We start from the raw sequence: 23,501 nt of genomic DNA, 5'->3' as shown, positions 1-23,501 counted from the left end.
CTGTTAAATCAGCCAGTAGGTGAAATCTTGGGAAGGCCGAGCTTATGTATTCGGATGCATCTAATTGCTGGTATCGAAGTATGCGTTCGAGATAATTTAAAAACGTATGAAGGGATTATTATTAAACTTTCAGGATATGTTTTTAATATGAAACGGAGGAGATGATTATATTTTGGGGTAAAGGGGTTAAAGTTCGTACAAATCAGGCACGGGAATCTTGAAATAATTTGATAATGGATTGGACTCAAATTTGCAGGGAAAGTGATATGATGAAAAGAAATCACTTCAGAGGTCAAAAATATTTCAATGCTTTGAATTTGACTGCTTGGGCAGTGCTCTTCTCTGTCAGGGTGCTCATCTATTTTACTACTGTTTTTATGCTTTTAGTTATTTTTCATTCTCCTTGTGCTTATTTATACAAGGGGTCAACAAAAATGATCTTGTTTTATTATTTGTTCGAAATGACTTGTACTAAATTATTTCTCAAGTACTTTAAATTACTTTCAATTTCACAAAAGCTCGTCATAACACTGTAATAAGATGGTCATTATCGTGACATGACACCTGTCATGTCAGATGCCATTAATTGTCCTCATACATAAACATTGAAAACAATGTCAACTTTGCATCCAAAATGACATAACACTTAGTGGCATCTGTCATAAGCAATAAATCCTATTTATGACAGGTGTCATGTTATGATTATGATTTCTGACAGTGATGTGATAAGCGTTTAAAGTCAAACTATAAATTGCTTTATTCTTTAAAAATGCTCTATGTAAATGTAAAATCGGAGTCTTCTTTTTCTTTCCTTATAGTCTGAAAAATAGGGTCTAATTACGGGTCACCCCTCTGATTAATGAGGACGTCTTCATAAAGTTCAGCTCAGTTTACGGGCGGTCATTCCGACCACGTTGAATGGCCCGCGGCCAGATCGGTAGTGCTTTGAGCAGTCATCTTTACTGACTCACATTGGAGGTGAGGTTTGGGGATCCTCCCTTCCTGTTTGGGCAGAGCTTTACAAGCTTCACTCTAGTGCCCTGAACGCATCGAGCGCACGCCAGGCGTGAGGCTCCCGGCTCCTCCCCTCTCTCGCTCAGCCCTTCTGCCGGGCTCCCGTCCAAACATTGACTGACTCCAGAGGACTCAAGTGGAGTCAAAGCATTGCGGCGCTTCCCGCCTGCTGGGAAAGACTAAGCAAGTAAGATTTGATGGATCATCTGCGTGGAATTCTCTCCGTGTTTTCTTTTAAAAGCGCATCCGACTCAACATCCACACCAACAAACATAAGGACCAACATATGGAGAGTGGCGAGCATTGCAGCGTGAAGGCAGCAACTGGACCTCTCCCTGGTTACTGAGAGCGAACGAGAATAATAGTCGGCGCTGTCCTCCCAGCTCGCTTGTGGGTGGATGCGGCTTCTAGCAGACTGCTAGAAGGGAGCGGGGAGACTGCGAGGAAGTGGGGAGAGCTGCGATGATGAGCCAGGAACGGACTGTTACCTTCCAGGGGATTCATTTTGCGTAGTTTCCTGTTTTTTTTTCTCTTGTTGTTGTTTTGTTTTTTGTTTTTGTTTTTTAAATCAAGATCCGCTGCGTCCCTTTGCTCGCGTAGAGCATCCCTCCCGAGCTTCCTTCGTAGATGAACGTAATGATGGGAGGTTGCTTCAGGACCAGCTTTTTGGCTCTCATATTGTATCTGGTGCCGAATACTGACAGCACGGCCAACAGTGTTTATCCAAGAATCAGGCTCTCACATAAAGGTAAGAAATGGGCAGTTTTGTCAAGTGTCGAGAAATTAGGAAAGCATTTGTTTTGGCTTTTGAAGGAAATCGGTATGTTTAAATGTCCTATTTTATTATTTGGTACAGTTTTATTTAGCTAAACTTTGATGTTCTTTAGTGAAGTTAGGGACGTCCCGATCACGTTTTTTTTAATTGAAGTCCGGGTCACCTGGTTTTGAGGAGCTGCCGATACCGAACCCCGATTCGATATCAAGGTTATGTATTGAGGGTAAAAAATAGTATATGCAAATGTATTTTTTCCACTTTTAGTTTTACAGAGCTATCGCAATATTGTAATCATATAAAAAGGTGATTTCCTTAAAGCAACAAAAATTTCAAAATCAATCACAAATGCCTTTTTTACGAGTCAGGTGTTCACATCAAAATCAGATCAATTGTTTAAATGTTGTATTTGACATGAATAAACTTAGCAAATAAAGTTGGCCACCCAATATGTTGAATTCAACAATTTCAGTTGCGATTACTTGACTTTTTTTGCTGTCGCTGGACATGTTTGTTTCAATAGTGCAAATATAATTGTAGAAATATTATAAAACATACTTACGATTTCTTGTAACTGCCATAGAAAGTGGTCATGTTTCATGAGGGCTGGCTGGCTGGCATCATTCCATTGTTGCCAGCCCCAGTCAAATTGGATTTGACGTCTCTCGCTGTCAATGGCAGGTAAAGAGTTGTTACCTAAAAAGTAAAAAAAAAAAAAACATTTTAAAAATCTGATCTTTTTAACTCTGAAAATAACATGTTTAATGCCTGAATTTCAATCACTGATCAGATGGAAAATCTCCCCAATTTTTTCAAGCGTCATAATTAGTACTTGATATTGACGGTTGAGTCAGAAGGATTTCTCATTATTATGCGGCATGCAAATAAGCGACGCCTTAATTGAATCGCTCATCTGCCTAATTTCAATATTGGCAATAACTCTGCCCTGATTGGCTGTCAGCGATAACTCAGGTGCGGAGCATATCGTGGCAAAATGCGTTTTGATCGGATAGGATGGCTGACGAACCTCATGCAGCTGTCTTTAATTTCCCACTGGCACAGTAATGAAGCTCTAAACAGACTGGCAAAGTAAATATTCACATTAAATCACATGGATTTGATGTTTCCAAGCAACTCAACCCAAATTCAAACATTAATTTTGCTTCATCCTAGGAATTAGCTTCTTCTGCACTGAGGTTCTTCAGCAAATACACATTTTTTTTATCATATCGCGCGAGTGAATGAAAACTGGAGTCAAAATGCTCGCGTTTAGGGACAGTCTGGAGGAATGAGGACAACATTTCTGGTTCACTTGTTGAAGATGCTGATAAGGGCGTTTAATCTGCACAAAGTAAACACTGTCATTTTCTCATACATTTCTTTGATCTCCATTGCAACAGAGTTGTGATTCCACATAAGCCTGTTAGTCATGGTTGGGTAAAGGTGTGGAATTTGAACGGTCAATAACTTATGAACACATACCGTTGTTGAACCTTTTCAAAATTTTGGGGTCAGCAGTTACATCTGTGAAGCAAGAAAGGGTTCATTTACTTTACCAACTTTTTTGCTTTGCTTAGGCTTTTACTTATGGGAGGGCAGCCAATGAGTTAATACAGTGGTACTGCTACTTATGAACGACTCTACTTACGAAAAATCCAAGGTACGAAACCAATTGAATTCATAAGTAGAGGTACCACTGTTTTTAAATGCATAGTGTCAGAAATGCAGTAGCTGTGGAGCTTCACCGCGTCATTGACTGAGATTGTTTTTTTGTTTTTTTATTGTTCCCTTGCTCAAAATTGCGGTTTGCAAGTGGCTGCCGACTGTACATATTCCCTAAAATGAATTGAATAATCACAAACTGCTGGCTTGGATGCGGTTCTTGGAGTGTGCCAAGTTGGATACAAATGTTTTCACTCAGCATAAAAAAATAACACCTCAATCATAACAGCCTGGAAGTTTTCAAACTCCCGAATCCACTTCAAGGATGGACAAGACTAATAGAAAGGGTATATTTCCAAAATATTTATGAGTTTGCCCATTCACAAGCTTACGATTAAAGAAACATATCTGTTAGAAGACCACCTATCCCCCTACATGTAACAATGCCATTCGTTCACCCCCCTCAAAGACACTCAAAAAAATGTAGGTTAATGAATGAACACAGCCCTTTTGGCCTTCAGGTGCCTCAAGCCATTGTTAGAACTGAATGGAATATTAACAATAGTGATTACACCCGTACGACTGATGTTAGTTGACAGAGGCCTCGGATGCCATTTTGCATCACAAAAGAGTGATAACATTTACGGTTGTGGCGTCAGGCAGCATGACCATCAGACATTCCCCCAGGAAATACTGTACAAAGGCGGAAGGTGGTGTCGTGCCTTTAGGTAAGTGGACCAAGACGTTCTTTGTTCAACCGCTTGGTTTCATTCATCTCTAACGGTACTGCACCAGGCACGAGTAAAAATTAAGTCTTCTTATCTTGTGCATCTGCCATTTTATTTACTGAAAGCCACAGTCAGAGTGCAAAGTAAGATCTACTTTGTTTACGGTTTTAATATCGGATCCCCAGATGAACTTTCTTTTAAAGAGGCAACTGCCTATCGCCGCCAGATGGTATGGAGGGGCATTACATGTGGGTAAAATCCTACAATTTATTATTAATAGTTATTATATTAGCTCATTACCTGCCTTTGATCGTACTAGATGGCTCGTCCCTTTTGACTGGGAGGGTCTGACAATATGGGTGGCGCCATCATTGGCAGCCTATTATACGAGGCCCTATTAAGGGCTGGGATACTAAGACAAGTGCCCATGTAATTTTTTGAATACCCTCATAATAAAATGGGTTAGGCACTGAATCCTTATATGCATAACCTTCTTAAATCAATGAGACTCACATCCACTTTCTCCTTGCTTTTGAACATAAATTCCTTAGGGCAGATCTGCGTATCTGTCTTGGATGACCTCGCACGAAAAAAAATATTTGCATGCCTTGATGTTGGGATTCACAGTTATCGCTACCTTTTCTTTCAAAATGTGTTTGATACGAATGTATACGAGATAACCGCAAAACTGTCCACATTCCAAGTTTGTACTTCAATCGTACATTTCATTGAGTAACGATCCAAATTTCCAAGCTGTATTTAGAGCACAAAGTGACCCTAATGTTGCACGATCACTTTATTATCTTCCTTCACTGCAGTTTTGCAGAGATGAATTCCCTATTGGAAGAAAAACTAGATCATGTTTTGAACTCGGATACAAAATTTGCTAATATTCCAGGCAGCAGCTCTGCTTTTTTTAATCATAAATTGTGATGCTAATGAAACGTTTCACAGTGGGAGCATGTCAGGCGAGTTAGATGGTCAGGCTTGAGAAGCGGTCAATGTAATTTACACACTGCCAATGACCTAATTAGAAATACCATTAAAGAAGCAGGAATTGTATTCCTATCCAGCAGTGCCTTTGGATACTGTAAAGCAGAGGTGGCCAGCTGGAAGAGCATTAAAAAAACGCCCTACATTACAAAGAACCGCAAAACCAACGGGTGCCTGTACTACCATGGCAACAGAAACTCACAACGTCCTGCTGCAATATTAACCTCATACTGTATAGACCAAAATGTGACTCGACAATGCGTATTTGATGGCTAGCGTTTAAACATGAGCCGGCTCATTACAAATTGTTTGGACAAGGGTGTATAACCCGAACGTTGTTAACTATGTTTAACAAAATTTGGGAAAATATCCACTGCAGACATAAAAATGACTCAATTGTATAGCCACACTGATTCAGGCCACAATTCCACAACCGGAATATGAAAATACTTCGAAAGGTACGTTTGTGATAAACACTAACGTATGTTACTTGTCTGCCACTATTCTCGAACATTGTGGCATGAAACTAATGTCATGAAATCGTACTAACTGTGATGACATGGATTGGATGTATATTATATAAAATTCCATCTTTTATGATATTGTTTAGCCACAATCAGATTCATGACCCCATCGCTAGTCATTCTCACGCAGTCACCGAAAACTAGTTGGACCGGGATTTCATGATTTTACGACAACTGCATACGTCCTCATGGGAAATGCGGTCTTTCATAAAACAAAACACTACCGCTTTTGTCCACTGGCATCGCCAAAATCACAGGAAACCAAAAGTTCCTCAACGTTGCTTTAACATTTAGGCCAGATACTGTATCTTGAAAAGTACAGCCAATCGACACCTTGGACCTCATTTTCCCTTTTTTAGTGAGCCACAGTCGAGTCTAGCTACATTTATCCAGGAAGCATTTTTCTTGTAGACCAAGTTAAACACTGCGTGCCATGTCATTAGGGAGAGTAAACTATACTTGGTGAAAATAGGCTGAGATTAGTGATTAGGCAGGCAGCAATTACAGTGTAATGAAGACCTTGGCGGCTTCTGCTGTAATTTCAGACTAGGGACAAAGTGTCACTTAAAATATTTGGCAGTTTCCTATATGGCGGGGCTTTCACTTTGCTCCGAGGCGGGGAATGCCGGAATGATAATTTCTCCTGTGGCGGTTTTTGGACCTTGATAGGTGAGCGGCACGTTGACAGAGGAAAGAAAATTCTTGTCAGTTTTCACCTCTTGTCCTCATTTTGTCTGTGTATATCTGTGGACAGTTGCCCTCCCACAGTGTATGTGTGTTCATTAATCAGGTGTCAAAGGGGGGAAGGCAGCTGGTGAAGCTCCAGTGTTATGTCTGACCTTTTCTCCGTGAAAAAAACACGGAGAGGACTCTGGCGTGTCACAAGGCGCCGATAACTCGAGCCTTCTTTTCACAGAGAAACTATTCACTAGGGAAAACGAAAAGGATCGAGGGACTCAAACTCGTGGCTTGGGGCCATATAAGGCATGCTGCGCTGTTTCACATGGCCCGCAAATGTAAAATGTTATCGTTTTTCTCCTAGACGAACTAAAAAAAAATTTTTTTGAAATATATAAGAAAATTAAGATATTGTGTTTGCATTTTTCCTTATTTTGGTAATATTAGAGAAATAGGAGATAAAAGAAAAAATATATTTATTATTTACCCCCTTTTTGAGTATAGTAATAATTATATTTGCATATACATACATAGTTAAAGTAAAAACATTAGAATATAAAATTATTTTTAAAGAAAAATTAGCATGAATCCTAACTAAAAAATGTTTAAAATAAAATCTGATCGGATAAAGAACGAGTTGAAACAAGTCTGTAGTGTCACTTACATAACAATTTGAGACTTCACAAACATTTTACATAATAGGTACTCCTTTTTAGAAAACACTTCACACTTTGCTAACTACTCACAAGTCAAACGACTTGAGTCGCGCGATTTACTGACTAAAAAAAGTGCGACACAATGTAAGAATCACAATTCCTCACTCTCTGTGTGGGATCCATCTTAGAATAAGCACCACAAACCCGGCCCACGTCCAAACACGAGAGCAGGGAGGTGGGGTTCCTGAACATAAGGTTGTTTTTCGATAATAGCAACACAGCCACACTGCAGACTCGTGAACCCCCACGACCCCCCTGGGACACCACAGTAATACACAAAGCTGAAGGACATCACACTCTTTCCTTCAGTCTTTTCCCACCCCTTTCGTACAGTTAGCAATAGTAAGAAAAGGTTACTTTTAGGCATGCATTACATTTTTTTTCTCTGTTTCTTAAATGTTGTGATTATATTGATTGGGCGGCCCGGTGAAGCGAGTGGTTAGCACGTCGGCCTCACAGCTCTGGGGTCCTGGGTTCAAATCCAGGTCGGTCCACCTGTGTGGAGTTTGCATGTTCTCCCAGGCCTCCAATTTCCTCCCACATTCGAAAAACATGCATGGTAGGCTGATTGGACACTCTTAATTGCTTCTAGGTATGGGTGTGAGTGTGCATGGATAGGCTCCAGCATCCCCCGCAACCCTAATGAGGATAAAGCGGTTCAGAAAATGAGATGAGGTTATATTGGTATGAGCTTGTGGTCTCAAAAATGACACCCAGTAACCAATTATGGCCCCCGGGGCAATTTTGCAGCCACTATTTCAAATCCTTTTGTAGCATTAGTATTGCCCATACGTATATAGGATGGACATTTAAAAATAAAAAAAATAATTACAAAAGCAATGAGTAATAAGAAAAACATATAAATAATAAGACTTAAATTCAAATAAGTGTGGCCATGTGAAATTTGCTCTTTGAATTTTATTCATTTTGCTTTTTAAATCAATTGGGACCTCACATAGGTGAACTCTCACTCCCATTGACAGCAATAGACATGCAATCCATTTCAACTGCGATCGAACGATGGCTTCCAGGGACTCCCAGTTGAACTAGATTGGACGTCTATAGTTTCTTTCAATATCAATTCCCCTCTTTTACCAACTGCCACAACAGTGAAGGAGTGCCGACTATCCCCAAACGGGTTAAAGTACTTTTTCCCTTGTTCAGTCAATGCGCCAACTCCAAGTTCTAGCATTAAAGGCGAGCTTCCAAGTAAAGTGAATGATGAGTTTTTTATGATCTGCTTTGTGCGACTAAAATCCCTCCACACCAGTCGGCTGCTTAGAGACGCGCAAAGCAAAAGTAGGTTGCTCACTGGCAAACATTGTCGTCTCTGTGTTTCCGTGCACACTCCAGACGAATGCAAATGTTTATTTGGATTGCAGCGCTCTAAAACGTCTGCATCTTCTTTCACCGTGTATCAGATGAAAGTACGTGCCCGTGGGGGGGACTTTTTCTTTTTTGTATTTGATGTGGGATCTCGGCCAAAGGAGGAACACCCTCAAACATCTCTCCCCACATCTCTAGCTAGCAAAGACAGTTCTGAATAGATTTGGATGACAGGAAGCAAAGTTTGAGGAGGAAGATCAGAAAAATCAGTTGCAAAATTCCCCTTCGTTGCCTTTTTATCAGTACTGCAGCTGCACATAATAACAGGGGACATCCAGAGTGGGGCGATTGCAGCTCACACCTGTTGGGTTTTATAGTATGAGTGCAGTCATGTTAATCATAGTAATGACTTCAACCACCCATAAAAAAAACCTCTTGAGCATTTTTTTTAATGGCAAAGGCGGCCTTAGGTTTTTCTCGGTCTCGTGCTTGTCCTTTATTTAAAGGAAAAAACAACCCCCAGTATAGCTGGCGATAGATGTCCAAACCAGTTTGGCTCGATCGGATGTCTATCGCCATTAATGGTACGAGAACATGACTTGTTTTCCTGGTTTGGGCACTTTGGACATCTGTCAAATTTCCTGCTTTGCTTCTTTCCCACCTTCCCCGTTTCCTTATTTACCTCCTTGCACGGTACGCATACGTCAACCGCAATCACCTCCCGCCATCATCGAACAAGACAAGTGGGAAGTGAACGAGGAAAGGCTTTTGGCGTGCGCGCCATTTAAGGCATCACTTTAAATAGCCGTCGACGTCTGTCATCTAAATAACCACTAGCAGCTTTTGATGGCGCACCGAAATGAAGGAGTTCCTTGTTTCCTGAGCCAGGCTGACGCTCAAGCGTCAGAATGGAATGCCGTCTTCCAGCCAAAGTCCGTCAAACTGGGAAGCCACCGCGGAGAGATGCACGTGTGCCGATTAGATAATTACAGGGAGCGCGAATGCATATTTGCCCACGGTACATCACTCACTAGCACCTAGCAATTCCACACGCAACGCTATTCAAACAAATAGTCCTTGTTTTCCCATATGTGTAGCGCAATCGAAAACAAAGTACTACCGCACTTGCACTCACTGGCTCCATGAGGATACCTAATCTTTTAAACAAACGGTGTGGGCTTTGGCTATAGTTGAAACCCGAAAACGGGATAAACGTTCCCTGTATCTATGTCGATGGTCGGGTTTCACTAAAATATACAGACGATGGGAAAGCCAATCCAGCAATTAGCCTCTGCAACTTCAGCAAGTAGACAGACCTTAGAACAACGTTCTCCATTGTTGTGGGGGGCATTAGGTGAGGTATTTAATCCAAGTACAGCACCTTAAACAGAGATTTGTTTTTTGCTGGTAACTCACACCCTTGCAAAGGGATTTTACACCAATTCACAGGAATTATTGTTCTTAGCAGAGGAATTTAACTGTCTTCTATCGCATCCGGCATAGGAGTGGAGCAGCTACAGTTGATGTTCATAATGTCAGAGGGCTTTCACACCTATTAGGTTTCGCAGTGTACCCTTCCATTACCCGCGGATTTTTTAGATTCAACAGCTGATCCAAAATGATTCTGGCAGCATGTTAGCAATGTTATCATGTATTGCTGTTTTAACATGAGCAACACATCTATTTTAGATTAGATTTTTTATTTATTTTAGATTAGAGTTTTGAATCAAGATGGCGGTGCGCACTGACGCAGCGGCTCTATGCTCTCCAGTTTGGTGTCGTTCGTTATTCTACAGTCGTCAGGATTTAATTACTATCGGAAGGAAATGCGATATACCCGATTTCACAACAGACTACCAACGGACCTACGATATCCCCGAGGACATCTCGAGACCTCCGGGATCTCCGTGGATAGTCAGCCCACTCAGAGTACGTCAAAGGCGGCGAAGAGAGAGGAAGCAAAAGCGCGGATGCCGGGCGGGCCTTGCTGCTAAGCTAAGACTTTTTTTACCAATTTCATCATAGGCAGTCTCTGGGTGGGATGACAATTAGGCTTTTTGTTGTTGATGATGACAACAGGGCCTATGTCCGATTATTATTATCCGATTATTATTATTTTCAAAACTTTGGATGATTTCATATAAAAATCCAACACTAAACTTTACTCCAAAAACGCAAGGAATCCTTTAATTGCTCCCCCCCCCCAAAAGTCCAAACTGGATTGGACGTCTATTGTCATCAAGGCCAGCAAATGAGCTTGCTTTTGTACCACCCAGCAAAACATGCGCTCGCACCACACCGGAAGTAATTAAAAGCCATTTATTGAGGTCTGGTGTAAAGATCGAGTACGATCATTTCCTAAATCAAACCCCCTGGTTCCCCATGTAAACCTTTCAAAATTTAACACTCACCAGGTCACCCATTCTCCATTCACAAGGACACCTGGTTCAGGCATTTTGGGAACAATGAAAGCTTTTTTTCTCCCTCCAACCCAGGGCTCTTAAGACCTACAGGAAGCACGTAGGATTCAGCATCACCCCTTTTCATTATTCACCCCCGAAGGCTGGGAGAGTGTTTCTGCTGATTTGCACCCAGCGCGTGCAGCACATGGAGAGCAGGTTTAGCGCAACGGCCTGTCAGTCTCAATCAGGTCGTCCGACGCACGTTTGCGTGCATCCACTTTCTGCATATTGAACACATGAGCAGATCTCTACGGAATTTAAGCTCGGCTGGAAGGATTGTCAACCGCGTGGATTTTCTTTTCCCAAGGACGTGGCAAATACAGTTTTTTTTCCTCTTACTGCTTAATAACACATTAATAAAGCGTCTCAGTCGTTTTTTCTATTATTGCCGAATGTCAGGCAGATTGATGTATGATGTGACACACATAAGGGAGAGAAGGAGAAGGATGGGTTGCCACATGGGATGAAGTGAGGAGATTCAAAGATAGGCCACGGGTTCCACTGTCGTCCATTCTTTGAGATGATTTTGAATGTGAAACACATGCGCAGAAATGAGTCAAACCATTCTTTCTCTTACATATGATTGGGAACATTCACACGCTGGTGGATAATAAATTACCCCACTAGTGTCATAGGTTGCACACTGGGGTTTACCTGGAGCAGATGGGGGGGAAAACCCTGACGGTTAAACATTAGATTTCACAGGAGAGTCAAAAAAAAAGCCAAAACAAAAGTGTTTGCAAAGAGTCGATTTTGACATGAGTGTTTTGGGTGGAAATAAACAATAGGTGGCAGCATTTCTACTCCCGTCCACTAGTTGGCTACACACAACTGCTGTACCATACAATACTGCAAGTGGCAGCCCGGGGGCCAAATCTGGCCCGCTGCATCATTTTGTGTGGCTCGGGAAAGTAAATCATGAGTGCCGACTTTCTGTTTTAGGATCAAATTAAAATGAAGTGTATAGATGTATATTAAATTTCCTGATTTTCCCCCTTTTAAATCAATAATTGTAATGTTTTAATCAAGTTTTTCTGTGTTTTTAGGTCAAAAATCATTTTGTAAAATCTAAAAATATATTAAAAAAGCTAAAATAAACATCGTTTTAGATCTATAAAAAACTGAATATTTAGGGCTATTAATCCGGTTCTTTTATTCCATTTATACAAAAAAAATCTAAATACTATATCTAAAATGGTCTAGCCCACATGAAATCGAGTTGACGTTAACGCGGCCCGCGAACCAACCCAGTCTGACACCCCTGCAATACTGGGTCACGTACAAAAATTGCAACATTAAAAGGAACAGCACCAAAAAAGTCCAGACCAAATGTATTTTGACCAAAGAAAGCAAACTATGGACATTCCATCAGTGGTAGACGTCCAATCCAGCAGCCATTGTTTGGTCTATCGCCGTCAACGACAATTTAAGTTATGTCAACGTAACGTCTGAACTCCTTTGAAAGCAAAAGCTCTATCTGCAGGAATTCACCAGTCCGGACTGATATTGTATATAGCCACAATAAACCCAACTCAGCTTTGTTTATAGAGCACTTTGCAGCAGAAGCAACAATATTAAATGTTAGAGTGCAGCCTTAACGCTATGAAACTGTCAAATGGCCATAATAAAAAATGGCAATTCATCCCCCTTTATTTCCTTTGAGTACACCGTCCAGTCATTAGACGGGCATTGAGACTTCCATTCCAGCCTTCAGGATGTAATTCGACCTCATGTCTTTTTCGGGGCAGAACATGTCCAAGCCACTTGATAGCAGTTATAAATATCTAATATCAAACGCAAAGTCAATTTCAGACCAATTTCAGGAAGACGACAACAACAGGTAATATCCATTAGTCATGATTTGGAAAGGAATATTGTGAAAATGACTGCATCATCTAAACATGAGATGGATTTGGTGGTCAAGTCAACAAGCTAGCCCGGTTCAAACTAAATATACAATTTGTTTTTGTTTGGTTTACTGAATCAATTCAAATTGACCTAAATTTTGATTACACATAAAGTCGGCTGCAATGACTAGGCTACTTAAAGCAATAGACAACTAGTACAGGTGTGTCCAAACTACGGCCCGCGGGCCACCTGCAAATCACTGCCCTGTTTTGATTGGCCCCCAGCAAATAATGAAAATATCATTGGAAATAACTCATACGAGAATCTTAAATACAGCCTGTACTTTTACCTCTATTTGTTTGTATTTGTATACTGTCCTCTGGTACCGGCCCATTGGTGGCTAGGGCGGAGCTCCAGCACCCCGTGAAACCTTCTGAGGTTAAGCGGTACAGAAAATGTATAGATTAATGACACCGCAACCCAGCTCGTGGCGTTGTCATCATCATTTTGCTTAATCCTCACTCTCTTGTGTTGATATTATCCTGACAGAACTCTGGCAATTAAACAGGACCTGGGTTTTCCAAGGAAATGGAGTCCCTCTTCAGCCCCAGACCATGTTGCTGGACGAAAGCCATGAGAGACTTTACGTCGGGGCCAAGAATAGCCTGTTCTCGCTCAGCCTGGACCAGGTCGACACACACCACAGCGAGGTAAAGCCGATCATCTGACTTGGTGTGCAGGTTTTGACATGGTACCTCTACATACGAATGCTTCGACGCAGAACCTAAAATTTGACCCTGGTATTGCAACATATGAATAGCTTTGTGGATAACCATAGCCTCAAAAACACAACATAGTAACAAGCGGTCGAAGTGGAAAAACTAAATAAAAAGACCTTGATTAGAGGTTGCAGGCCCAGCCAAGCTGTGAAAAAAAGTGCAACTTAAAATCTGGGAAATACCGTGGTTAAGTTAGTTTAAAATTCTTCATCTCGAAAGTTTAACGTTCCTCTACTTCCTACATTTCTTCTGAAGCTCAATCGGTCACTCTCTAAGTTAAGCTGACAATTTAATAGCTTTTTTATTCCCTATTTACAATGTGTAAATGCTTTTTGGAAATACCTGCAGTGTTTTTTAAGGATTTTTCCATCGGCTTTGGGGCCGTGGAACGAATGAATCAAATACTAATGAATTCTTATAGAAAAATCCATCAGGACATACAAACCAGGTCCTAGAATGAATTCAATTCATTTGTAGAGTTACCACTGTGTAAGGAACTATATTTCAACTCCAAGTGTAGACGCAACTCCAGTCCTATTTTGAGCAACGTCAACAACGGCGTACCTTTAATCATTCCCTTCACTCATTCCCAGATCCAGTGGGCCAGCACTGAAACGCAAATAGAAGAATGCTTGATGAAGGGACGGGAAAAGGTATGTCAATCATTGCGTACCAGACAACAGGCATTGACCAGTTCATGCTGTTTCAACCAATTCCAGCCCTCATCTAGAATTCCTAACCTATTGACATTATTGATAATGCAACAGACATCTGGCATTTTTCCACGACACTTTTCTTGATCCCGCACTACTCCCATGCAATGTCATCACCTCGGTGATATATTTCTGCTAATTTGTCCAACAGATGGAGTGCGCAAATTACATCAAGGTTTTGCAGCAGTACAACCAGACACATCTTTTGGTCTGTGGGACCGCATCTTTTAACCCCATCTGCGCCCTTGTACACGTGGGACACAGAGGAAGGGTGGGTATGACACTACGTCGAGTTAACAGTCGTTTTTCTTGGAACGATTTATTGCCTCAAAATGTCGATCAACTGTTGCGGACTACTTAGATTTCAGCGTTTGGCTGCATTTCACATTTGATACAGTATCGGTAGCGGAACAAATGTGAACAGGGGCCGGGTGCAATGAGTGTCAACGGGCCCCTTGAATGGATCAGGCCCCTACAGACAGACAGCCAAACCTTGTGGGGGTTGCTGGAAGAGATATTTTAACACTAAAAGACAAAATTATTCATCTTACATTTGTTTCATACTGTCCTCTCACCCAACCTAAGGTTTTGGTTTCACCAATCTAGCCCAAACACTTTAGCCAATGGGGTTTATTCTAAAACAAGCACCACTTGACAGCTATCAACTCATTACACTATGCCGTCTTGTTTGTTTGTAATGAAATCCTGCAACCGCTGCAGCTTTGTGGAATACTTTGCGGACCCCTGCCACAGGTTTTCAAACCGGCTTGACCGCTTTTTGTTTGCACTACTGAAACTACATTTCTAGAACACAGAAAATGGCCAGTCACAGTTATGAAAGCTTTTTATCAGATTGGATTTTTTTTATAAATATAAATTTATTTATGTAAAACAAAATCCTGAAATCCTCCAGTTTCCTATATTCTATGGAAATGAAGAGGTGCTACCGCTATGATATTCCTATCTTTTGTTGCGGGCCAATAAAAACCGGGAAGCGTGCCGCCAGTGGCCCGTAGGCCTCAGTTTGGGCAACCCTGTCCTAAAGTAAAAGAGTGCATTTTTTTTAATCTAGAGTTTGGTGACCTAGAGCTAGCCTTAGTCATCTGGGGAGCCGTATTCACAGCGCAGTGGGTTTTGAGAACCTTCCATAAATCACTGACAGTTCGAAACCACCAGTGATGATTGCAAAGACACAGCCCCTGTGTGTGTGGGTGGGTGGGTGTGCCACCTGGACATCAGAGAGTCCTCAGCAAGTTCCGCATGATTCGTATACAGTAACTAGTATATTAAAAACAGGCTTCCATCACACCCCATATATCACGATCCGTCCTATGTTCAGATGCGACAGCTTGTTTCTGTTTGAATGCTTGCCAATTCGATGTTTATTAACCAGGGGCGGGTAAAGTAGCCAAAAATGTTACTCGTGTAAGATTAGATTCTTGAAAATATTATTTCTCAAGTAGTCATGCAAAAAATGACATAAGTAGATGTAAAAAAAATATTTGGTGAAAAGAATACTCGAGTAATGGATTCCATGTTGTAATTATTATATTGTACTATAATATATTACAGGGCTATATTATGCCCAAAAATACACAAAATCCATTGAAATCCAACTAGAAAGTAAAGGAATGAAATATCCCCATCCAAAGACCATGAGTGCTCTCTAGTGGAGAAAAAAATATTTCCAAACATGAATTTACCGGGCATTAACAGCGTATCAAATAATGGGAAAGAAGTTGAAATTCATTCTTTCAAGTAATATTAACTCAAATATTTAATTGAGACATCACTATGTACTTCTAATCCTCCATTTTTTTCTAAAAAAAATTATTGAAGAAAATTACGAGTGCTTATCACGTCTGCTTTCATAATTCTAAATAAAGGCTTCAATCTGCGGTGGGTTCCGACCTCCCTGCGTGGAGTTTGCATGTTCTCTTGCCTTGCTTGGGTGTTCTCTGGGTCCACTCTTTCCCAAAAACATGGATGCCAGGCTAATTGTACGCAATTTTTTTCCTATTTATGTGTGAATGTTCGTTTGCCTTAGTGTGCCCTGCGATTGGCTGGAAACCCATTCAGGGTGTGCCCCAGGCCAACTGCCCATAGTTGGCTACGATAGGCTCCATCACCCCCACAAGCATTGTGAGGATAAGCGATGATGGAAAATATAGCCACATAAATGTAATGGAGTAAACCACTCTGATATTGAAGCAGATTATCTGTTGCGCTGGCAGGACAACCAGTTCACTCTGCAAGAGGAGAGCATTTCCAGCGGGAAAGGCCGGTGTCCCTTCAACTCTAACAGTCCATGCACCTCCACACTCTCAGGTAGCCAAAAAAACAAAAATGGCAAGAAAGAGTACTGTTGTTTGTTTCTAAACCCTGCTATGCTGCCATCTTGGTGTCGTGTTATTTTTTTGTAATTATGTTTGTTTATCTAAGGTGGGGAGTTGTACGTGGGCCTCTACACTGACTACTGGGAGAACGATGCCGCCTTGTGTCGACTGAATAACCGCACCTACACGCGCACTGAGAGGGACGACAGACAACAGCTCAACGGTGAGTTGAAATAGGACCATTCATTTTCTATGCTGCTCATCTTGTTCTGGGTGCAGGGTGCTGGAGCCACCTCCAACCAAAGTTGAACTGTACTTGGGACTAACTGCCAGTCTGTCAAATATGGAACACATCACCACTGATTTCAAATTTCTCGGTCGACAGAGCCGAGATTTGTCGGTTCAGCGGTTATCCCTGACAACGACGACAAAGACGATGACAAAGTTTACTTTTTCTTCACCGAACGTGAGGTGGATGCAGAGGGCGTCAACAAGGCTGTCTACACCCGCATCGGACGTGTCTGTGCGGTAAGAATGTGATATATTGTTATTGCGGTCTTCTTTCGGGACCAAATTCATCTTGAGCCCTAAAGTGCTGAGATTGCAGTCATCCGTCACTTTGTGTCCTCTCACCCCACAGAATGATCAAGGAGGGCAGAGGATGCTGGTCAATAGATGGAGCTCCTTTCTAAAAACTCGACTTATTTGCTCAGTGGCTGGACCCGATGGCATTGATACTCATTTTGATTTACTTGGTGAGCACGTGTTTCACATACCGTAGTGGATGGCGAACCTAAAATAGTCCGTTTATTTTTACATTTTAATACCTAATTTGGATCTTATGCAGATTCAACTTTTGACTTGCCTTCCACAGTTAGAAATAGCGATTTTTTTTTTACAAAGGCAGATCATGAGAAAGGGAATAAGATTTTGTGGAGGTTCCAAAATGAAATCTACATTTTGTTTTTCAGAGGATGTCTATGTGCTCAACAACAAGGATGGGAAAAACCCAGAAATCTTTGGTCTTTTTAGCACAACAAGGTATAGAAGGCAAGACTTGTATTTCATTGCGTGAAAGCGAAGCAATCTCTAATCAAAGTGTCCTTTTGCAGTGCCGTGTTTAAAGGCTACGCAGTTTGCGTCTACCACATGGACGACATCAGAGCAGCGTTTAATGGTCCGTTTGCGTTCCGGGAAAGACCTGAGCATCACTGGACTCCTTCGGAGGACAGAGTCCCGTACCCACGACCTGGTTCTGTAATTAACTCTTTTGTCATTTTTGGGAGAAAAAAAACAAGTTGTGTTGATATTTACCCTAAAATCCAAAGGGATGGCGTATTCTATAGAGCAGGGATGTCAACCTCAAGTTGGTTCAGGAGCCACATTCATTGCAATTAAAGCTGATATGGGCCAGATACGTTTATTTTTGGTCAAATAAGTTAACTCACTGGCTGTCATTGACGGCACTAGACGTCCTATCCATTTTGAGTGGGAGAGGGCGAATGAAGATAGGTTCCAATCCCAGAACATTGGAATGCGGTGGAAAAAGGACTACAAATCAACAAAATAAGACGTACTTGAACTCCATTACAAAAAAATGTGATTGGGACAACTAATCAACGCGTCAAATAACTGCTTTAAATCATGGGAAAAATGCATGATGTTTCCTAGGCCTATTGAATTGTTTCCAAAAGCTCCACCATGAAGCTTTCACACCACTATGCGCTGGTCTTTGACTGACATCTTTCGGGTGAATTGCCACTGTGAGCGTGTCAAACACCGTGCTGGATGTTCGCATTGTTATACGTCGCTTCCCGCTGGTCAGACCGCTGCGCGCCGTCTTTTCTGTTATCTCGGGTGCAAAACCTTGCCAATGCAATTAATTAGAATTTCTTTTACCAACGTGGCCAACCTGTCATGTGATCGACAGTGCGCCAGCAAGGTCAACGGCGGTGGCTTCTCCAGCTCTAAGGAGTTTCCCGATGAGGTCCTCCGCTTTGTGCGCTCCCACCCTGTGATGTACCGCCCGGTTCTACCGCAACGCCAAAGGCCAGTCTTCCTGCAGACTGAGCCGAGCAGGAGAAAGTTGACCCAGATCGCGGTGGACATGGTCCAAGCCCAAGACGGACCTTATCACGTCCTTTACATCGGGACAGGTAATGGCCGTTTTCCGACCACCCCCCCACATTGAGGCTATTCAAGACGCTAATTAAAACAATCTGACGTTTGTTGCTCATTCCCGTCAGATGACTCACTGGTTCTGAAAGTTATCACAATTTACAACAAAGACGCTGACACAATAGAAGAAGTGCTGCTGGAGGAACTTCAAGTGTTTGAGGTATGAATATAACAATGATTCCATATTTAGTCCATGACCAAAATGAACAAAAACTTAAAATGTATGTTCTCACATATTATTCCTGTCACCTTGACTACCAATGTTGACACAAACCTTTTTCCACCCCCTCTAGTTTCCAACACCAATAAAAGAGATGATTATATCACCTAAAAGGGTAAGACTGAACATCTATGTGCATATTCTGCCCCGTCAAATCACATCTGTCACATTGGCCACATTAAAACAAATCGTTGTTGCAATGCTGCTTTTTAAACACAAGATGATAACATTGTGTCACTCTGCTCGTCTGCGTTCATCCATTATTGCTTCGACTTTTAAGCATATTGACCCTACTCTCCGTGTTTTTGGGGCATCTCCAGCAACAGTTGTACGTGGGCTCGGACGCGGGCATTGCTCAGGTCAAATTGCACCAGTGCGCCCTCTACGGCTCGGAATGCGCTGATTGCTGCCTGGCTCGAGACCCTTACTGCGCTTGGGACGGTTTCACATGCTCTAGCTACTACCCAGCTGGAGTCTACACCAAAAGGTAAGCCCAAGTGGTTATATTTTTTCATGGTTTGGCTTGTTCTGCGACTAATACTCAAGTTTTTCTTTCTATGACCACCAACAGCCTGATATCTTAATTTAGGGGGGGGGGGAGAAGGGGTTTTAGTTATCTGGAAAACTTATGTTAACAGATGCCTATTTAGCCAGTTGTTCTCCATTTTATTAATGTTAATTTAACATAGTTTTGTTCTTGGTTTCTGTTCAAATGAAAAAAAGACCATCCCTAAATCGCAACTTTGCCTGTTGCGGCTTATACTTAGGTGCAAATTATAGTCCAAAAAATACGATACTTCATACGACAAACCCATGGGTTTTTTTTGAAGGGGGATTTTCCAGCACTGCTTTTGTTACCAACTCAAAATCTGCCTACCTCCGTTTTTCTCAACAGACGATTCAGGCGACAGGATATTCGTCATGGCAACGCCGTCCAGCTGTGCAATGGCCTGCAAATTGATGGTGAGTGGAAAAGAAAAGGCTATAACTGCGCTGCACGTCAAAGAGATGATATAAGAATAGAAACGGCAGTGCTAGTAGATGGTCCACAAACCTGTTTGTTAATCCAGATGAACAATGGCACAAATCTGAGGAGAAGACCGTGTATGGTGTGGAAGGCAATAGCACTTTGCTTAACTGTGTCCCTCGATCACTTCACGCCAAGGTGCTCTGGTTCCTACAAAAGGGAGAAGACAAACTAGAGGTGAGTGCCATGCGCTAACTTGCTCTAAAAATGCTGCTGTATTGGAAAAAATGCGTGTATTTCAGCACGATCAAATGCCGATTGGCAGGTGTGAGACACCACTCATACAGTATTGCCATTTGAAATGCACATTGAGGAGAATTACTTACAAATGACATGAAATGTTGGCTGTGATTTACATTTTGACAAGTATGCGGAGTTAAAAAATACATATGATGGTAATTCTGGCACAGTTAACTCGGGATGTCCCGATGCAGCCATTTTTTGAGTATCGGACAATATTGGGTTTGGTCACAAACCGGATGTTGGACGTTTATGATGGACACCTAACATTTCCCTCTAAAATTTTCTGTAAAAATCTTGTCATAACACACTCCCAAGCGCCCCCTTAGTATTCTTGTCAGCACTGCAGGGCAAATGAACTGTGCAGTGTGGAATAGTATTTCATAATTTGTCAAACTCTCCATTTAAACTCGTTTTCATTCCCTCTGCGCAGGTTCACGAGGACGAGCATGTGATCTGGAGCCCTCACGGGCTTCTTTTCCTTAGCGTCCGCGGCTCTGACGCCGGTGTTTACGTTTGCCAGACGGTGGAACATGGCTACGTGCACACCCTGTTGCGCGTCACCCTAAACGTGGTCAGTGGGGAGGCTTTAGACCATGCCATCAGGCCTAACCACGGGCCTGCCGACAAAACCGGAGCCCCATGCCAGTCCCAAGTCAAACCCCCAACCCGTTTCAGCCCCAGGGCCGCTCTGCCGGGCCCCCATTCCAGGCAATGGTACAAGGAGTTCCTCCAGCTGGTCGACTACAGGGACGCCCAAAGAGTGGACGAGTACTGCGAGAGGGTGTGGTGCCCCGATAAGAAACGCAAAAAGAGCAAAAAGAGATTTGTCTCCTCGAGAGGTGAGAAGAAAGCTAAAATCAGGCTGACGGAAGGTAGCCAACGAGCTCCCAGACACACTTTGGACACCTGAGAGCAGACACACACTCGCACTTACACCAACACATCACACACTCACATCGCTTCCTTCGTGGATTTAGTAGGATTTTGTACAAAAACAAATGAAGACATTACATTCTACATCACAGGAAAGATTCCCACTCATAACTGGACAATCTAGGATCGTCAGTGAACCAAACATGCATGATTTTCAAAATTGATAAGGCAATGTACTTGGAGACCAAGCCAAGATACTTCCAAGACTTTCATCTCGAATGAATCTTACCACAGACACGTTTAGCACTTGGCTAAATTAGCATGGCCGTAGCTCAATATACCTTAGTGTAAGTCAACCATTAATATTCTATTGTGCTTCATCGTATTGAGTTGATGGTTGTTCCGCAATGCTTCCGATTATAGACAGCTTGAGCAATTTAATGGCAAAAAAAGAATATGGTTGTGACAAGATAGTTCCAGCGTTGCACTTTTTGTACTCTTCCTACTAAATTCCAGCGGTCGCCGTTACATATTGGCATTTTGTTCGATGATGCAGTTTTTAGACTGACTTTGAAAAGATATGCAGCGCTTGCCATTGGTGTGCTGTCAAGTGATGATCTGTCAACGACGGGCTGTCGGTCAGTGGTGCGAAAAACCGGGGCCTCCCATCGTGGAGGCTTGGGGGCTAGGGGGCAAACGGCATTTAGGTGGCAAGGACATTGATTGGTGGGGACAAGACACAGTGTAAATACGAGCTAGCGTGATCCGAACCCATCAATCGCAATGCACTCAATGGTCTCTTTGCAACTGTACTAGTGCTGTTGAACGCACTGCATGTGTATCTCACTGTATCTGTCATGACAGAAAAAGAAAATGTCTCTGGAAAAGATTCGGGGCCCACAATAAATCATAAACACTTCAAATTGACAATAATTGGAGTTCCAGTGTTGGTAGGTCATGGCATGAAACTAAATATCCACTTCAATGAATATATCAAGTCTACATACTACTGTTCAAATGCCAGTTGGTAATGTAAGCTCAAGTACAGTATTCAAATTTAGTACAAAAGTGTAGCAAAAAATATGTGGTAACAATAATTATACTATTATTTTAGGTTTTTGAACATGATTGTTTTGCTCAATATTATTTTTTAGATACTTTCATGATTAAAACTTTAAATGTAAACAATTTTCCTAATATTAAAATGAAAAAAAAAACAAATACAGTCTCGTTTTGGCCATCAATTATTATTATTCCATAGTATTTAATTCATTGCTTGCCATTTACAACGAAGACGTCCAATTCATTCAAACTGAAATAATTGGTTAGAAATGCTCATCGTTGCCAATGGATGTCCAATCCATTTTGACTGTAATGTAATGGCAGCAAATGATTGCTGCCATCCCTCCAAGTCAATGTGGATTGGACGTCTAGCACTCCCAAAATCAGCCAACAAGTTTAACATCATAAAATCTGGTATTTGAAAAAAAAGTGTGTAGAAATTATATTTACTGTACCTGTAAATAGCTAATTAGACAAACTGTCAAATTTGTGGTTTTTTTTCTTAGTTTTTTTTTTTTTCCAGAGCTGTACATGTGTTATAAGTATAGGCCCTCTATCGTTATTATTTTATTATTAATATTATTATGCTGATGTACGATAATAACTTATTCTCTTGTTTCTGGCTTATGTAGTTTTTAGACGTACATAAACTGGAATAAAATGTAATGCTGTTGTTATTTGTGTTTGTGGTATTACAGTTTTCATGATAATGTACAGCCAAAATGACACAAAACCACTAGGATCAATACCGGAAACTTTTTTTTGTATTGTCAACATGAATGAAAATAAAAAACAGTTTAAGCACTTGTAAAAGTGAAAGAAATGTTTATTGCTGTATTATTAAATTTATTTGGGGTTCCAAATTACTTTACATTCCAACGCAGGCATATAATAATGATTTTTAAAAAAGTTTATGTAACGGTTTGCCTCTGCATAGTTGAAACCATGACATCAGCAAAAGTAAGGACTTTGTAGAAAAAATGTATTCAAGGCTTGTTGACATTATTGTTTAGAAGTAACACACAAAAAACATTTGAGAAAAAAAAATCACTAAAATAGGGATCAGGATTAAAGATTAAGATTTTGACTTCTTGATGAGATGAAGTTACAATTCTGCCTATAATCTCAAAATCTTGGCCACTTTTTTTTCTTTGTATGTGAACAATTCAAATCGAATGCTTTGAATAAATAATGGCATCATTTTTGGGACCTAATACTGAGCCCAAACTGCACATACCGATTTCAAATGACTTTCAGGTCAATGTAGTCATCAGACTTGAGATATTTTTTCTAGTTTAATAGTCCATTTTGAGCCGTGGAATGACAAGGGTGAAATCATATCGTTCA

General features: G+C 41.4%; 2 protein-coding genes across 6 annotated transcripts in view; one reads left to right on the top strand and one right to left on the bottom strand.

Annotated features, from left to right (window-relative positions):
* Nucleotides 1–23,501, bottom strand: part of grm3 (glutamate receptor, metabotropic 3) — a 197,798-nt gene that overhangs the window by 169,274 nt on the left and 5,023 nt on the right. For all 5 annotated transcript variants that reach the window (XM_077595698.1, XM_077595703.1, XM_077595701.1 and 2 more), the window contains exons 3-5: nucleotides 20,004–20,126; nucleotides 19,827–19,899; nucleotides 2,349–2,482 (exon numbers count right to left, since the gene is read on the bottom strand). The gene's annotated coding sequence lies outside the window, so the exon portion shown is untranslated. The remainder of the gene's footprint in view (nucleotides 1–2,348; nucleotides 2,483–19,826; nucleotides 19,900–20,003; nucleotides 20,127–23,501) is intronic.
* On the top strand, nucleotides 1,085–22,967 carry sema3e (sema domain, immunoglobulin domain (Ig), short basic domain, secreted, (semaphorin) 3E). The gene is made up of 17 exons (XM_077595712.1): nucleotides 1,085–1,762; nucleotides 13,273–13,433; nucleotides 14,096–14,155; nucleotides 14,367–14,486; nucleotides 16,450–16,543; nucleotides 16,658–16,774; nucleotides 16,937–17,079; nucleotides 17,192–17,306; nucleotides 17,523–17,592; nucleotides 17,664–17,808; nucleotides 18,482–18,707; nucleotides 18,798–18,889; nucleotides 19,023–19,064; nucleotides 19,270–19,436; nucleotides 19,845–19,912; nucleotides 20,020–20,153; nucleotides 20,650–22,967. Exons 1-17 carry the CDS (start codon nucleotides 1,642–1,644, stop codon nucleotides 21,127–21,129), a joined length of 2,355 nt encoding a protein of 784 aa, XP_077451838.1. The 5' UTR covers nucleotides 1,085–1,641; the 3' UTR covers nucleotides 21,130–22,967.

The sequence above is a fragment of the Stigmatopora argus genome, chromosome 3, assembly GCF_051989625.1.
Source record: "Stigmatopora argus isolate UIUO_Sarg chromosome 3, RoL_Sarg_1.0, whole genome shotgun sequence".
Classification (NCBI taxonomy): Eukaryota; Metazoa; Chordata; class Actinopteri; order Syngnathiformes; family Syngnathidae; genus Stigmatopora; species Stigmatopora argus.
Note: the sequence above shows the minus strand (reverse complement) of the source record. Positions and strands in the feature narration are given on the sequence as shown.

Excerpts from the sequence above, each read along its gene's own strand:
- sema3e (XM_077595712.1), top strand. The coding sequence starts at position 1,642 with ATGAACGTAATGATGGGAGGTTGCTTCAGGACCAGCTTTTTGGCTCTC. Across the intron at positions 14,156-14,366 it reads TGATGAAGGGACGGGAAAAG|ATGGAGTGCGCAAATTACAT; the intron begins GTATGTCAATCA and ends TTTGTCCAACAG. Across the intron at positions 16,544-16,657 it reads ATGCACCTCCACACTCTCAG|GTGGGGAGTTGTACGTGGGC; the intron begins GTAGCCAAAAAA and ends TGTTTATCTAAG.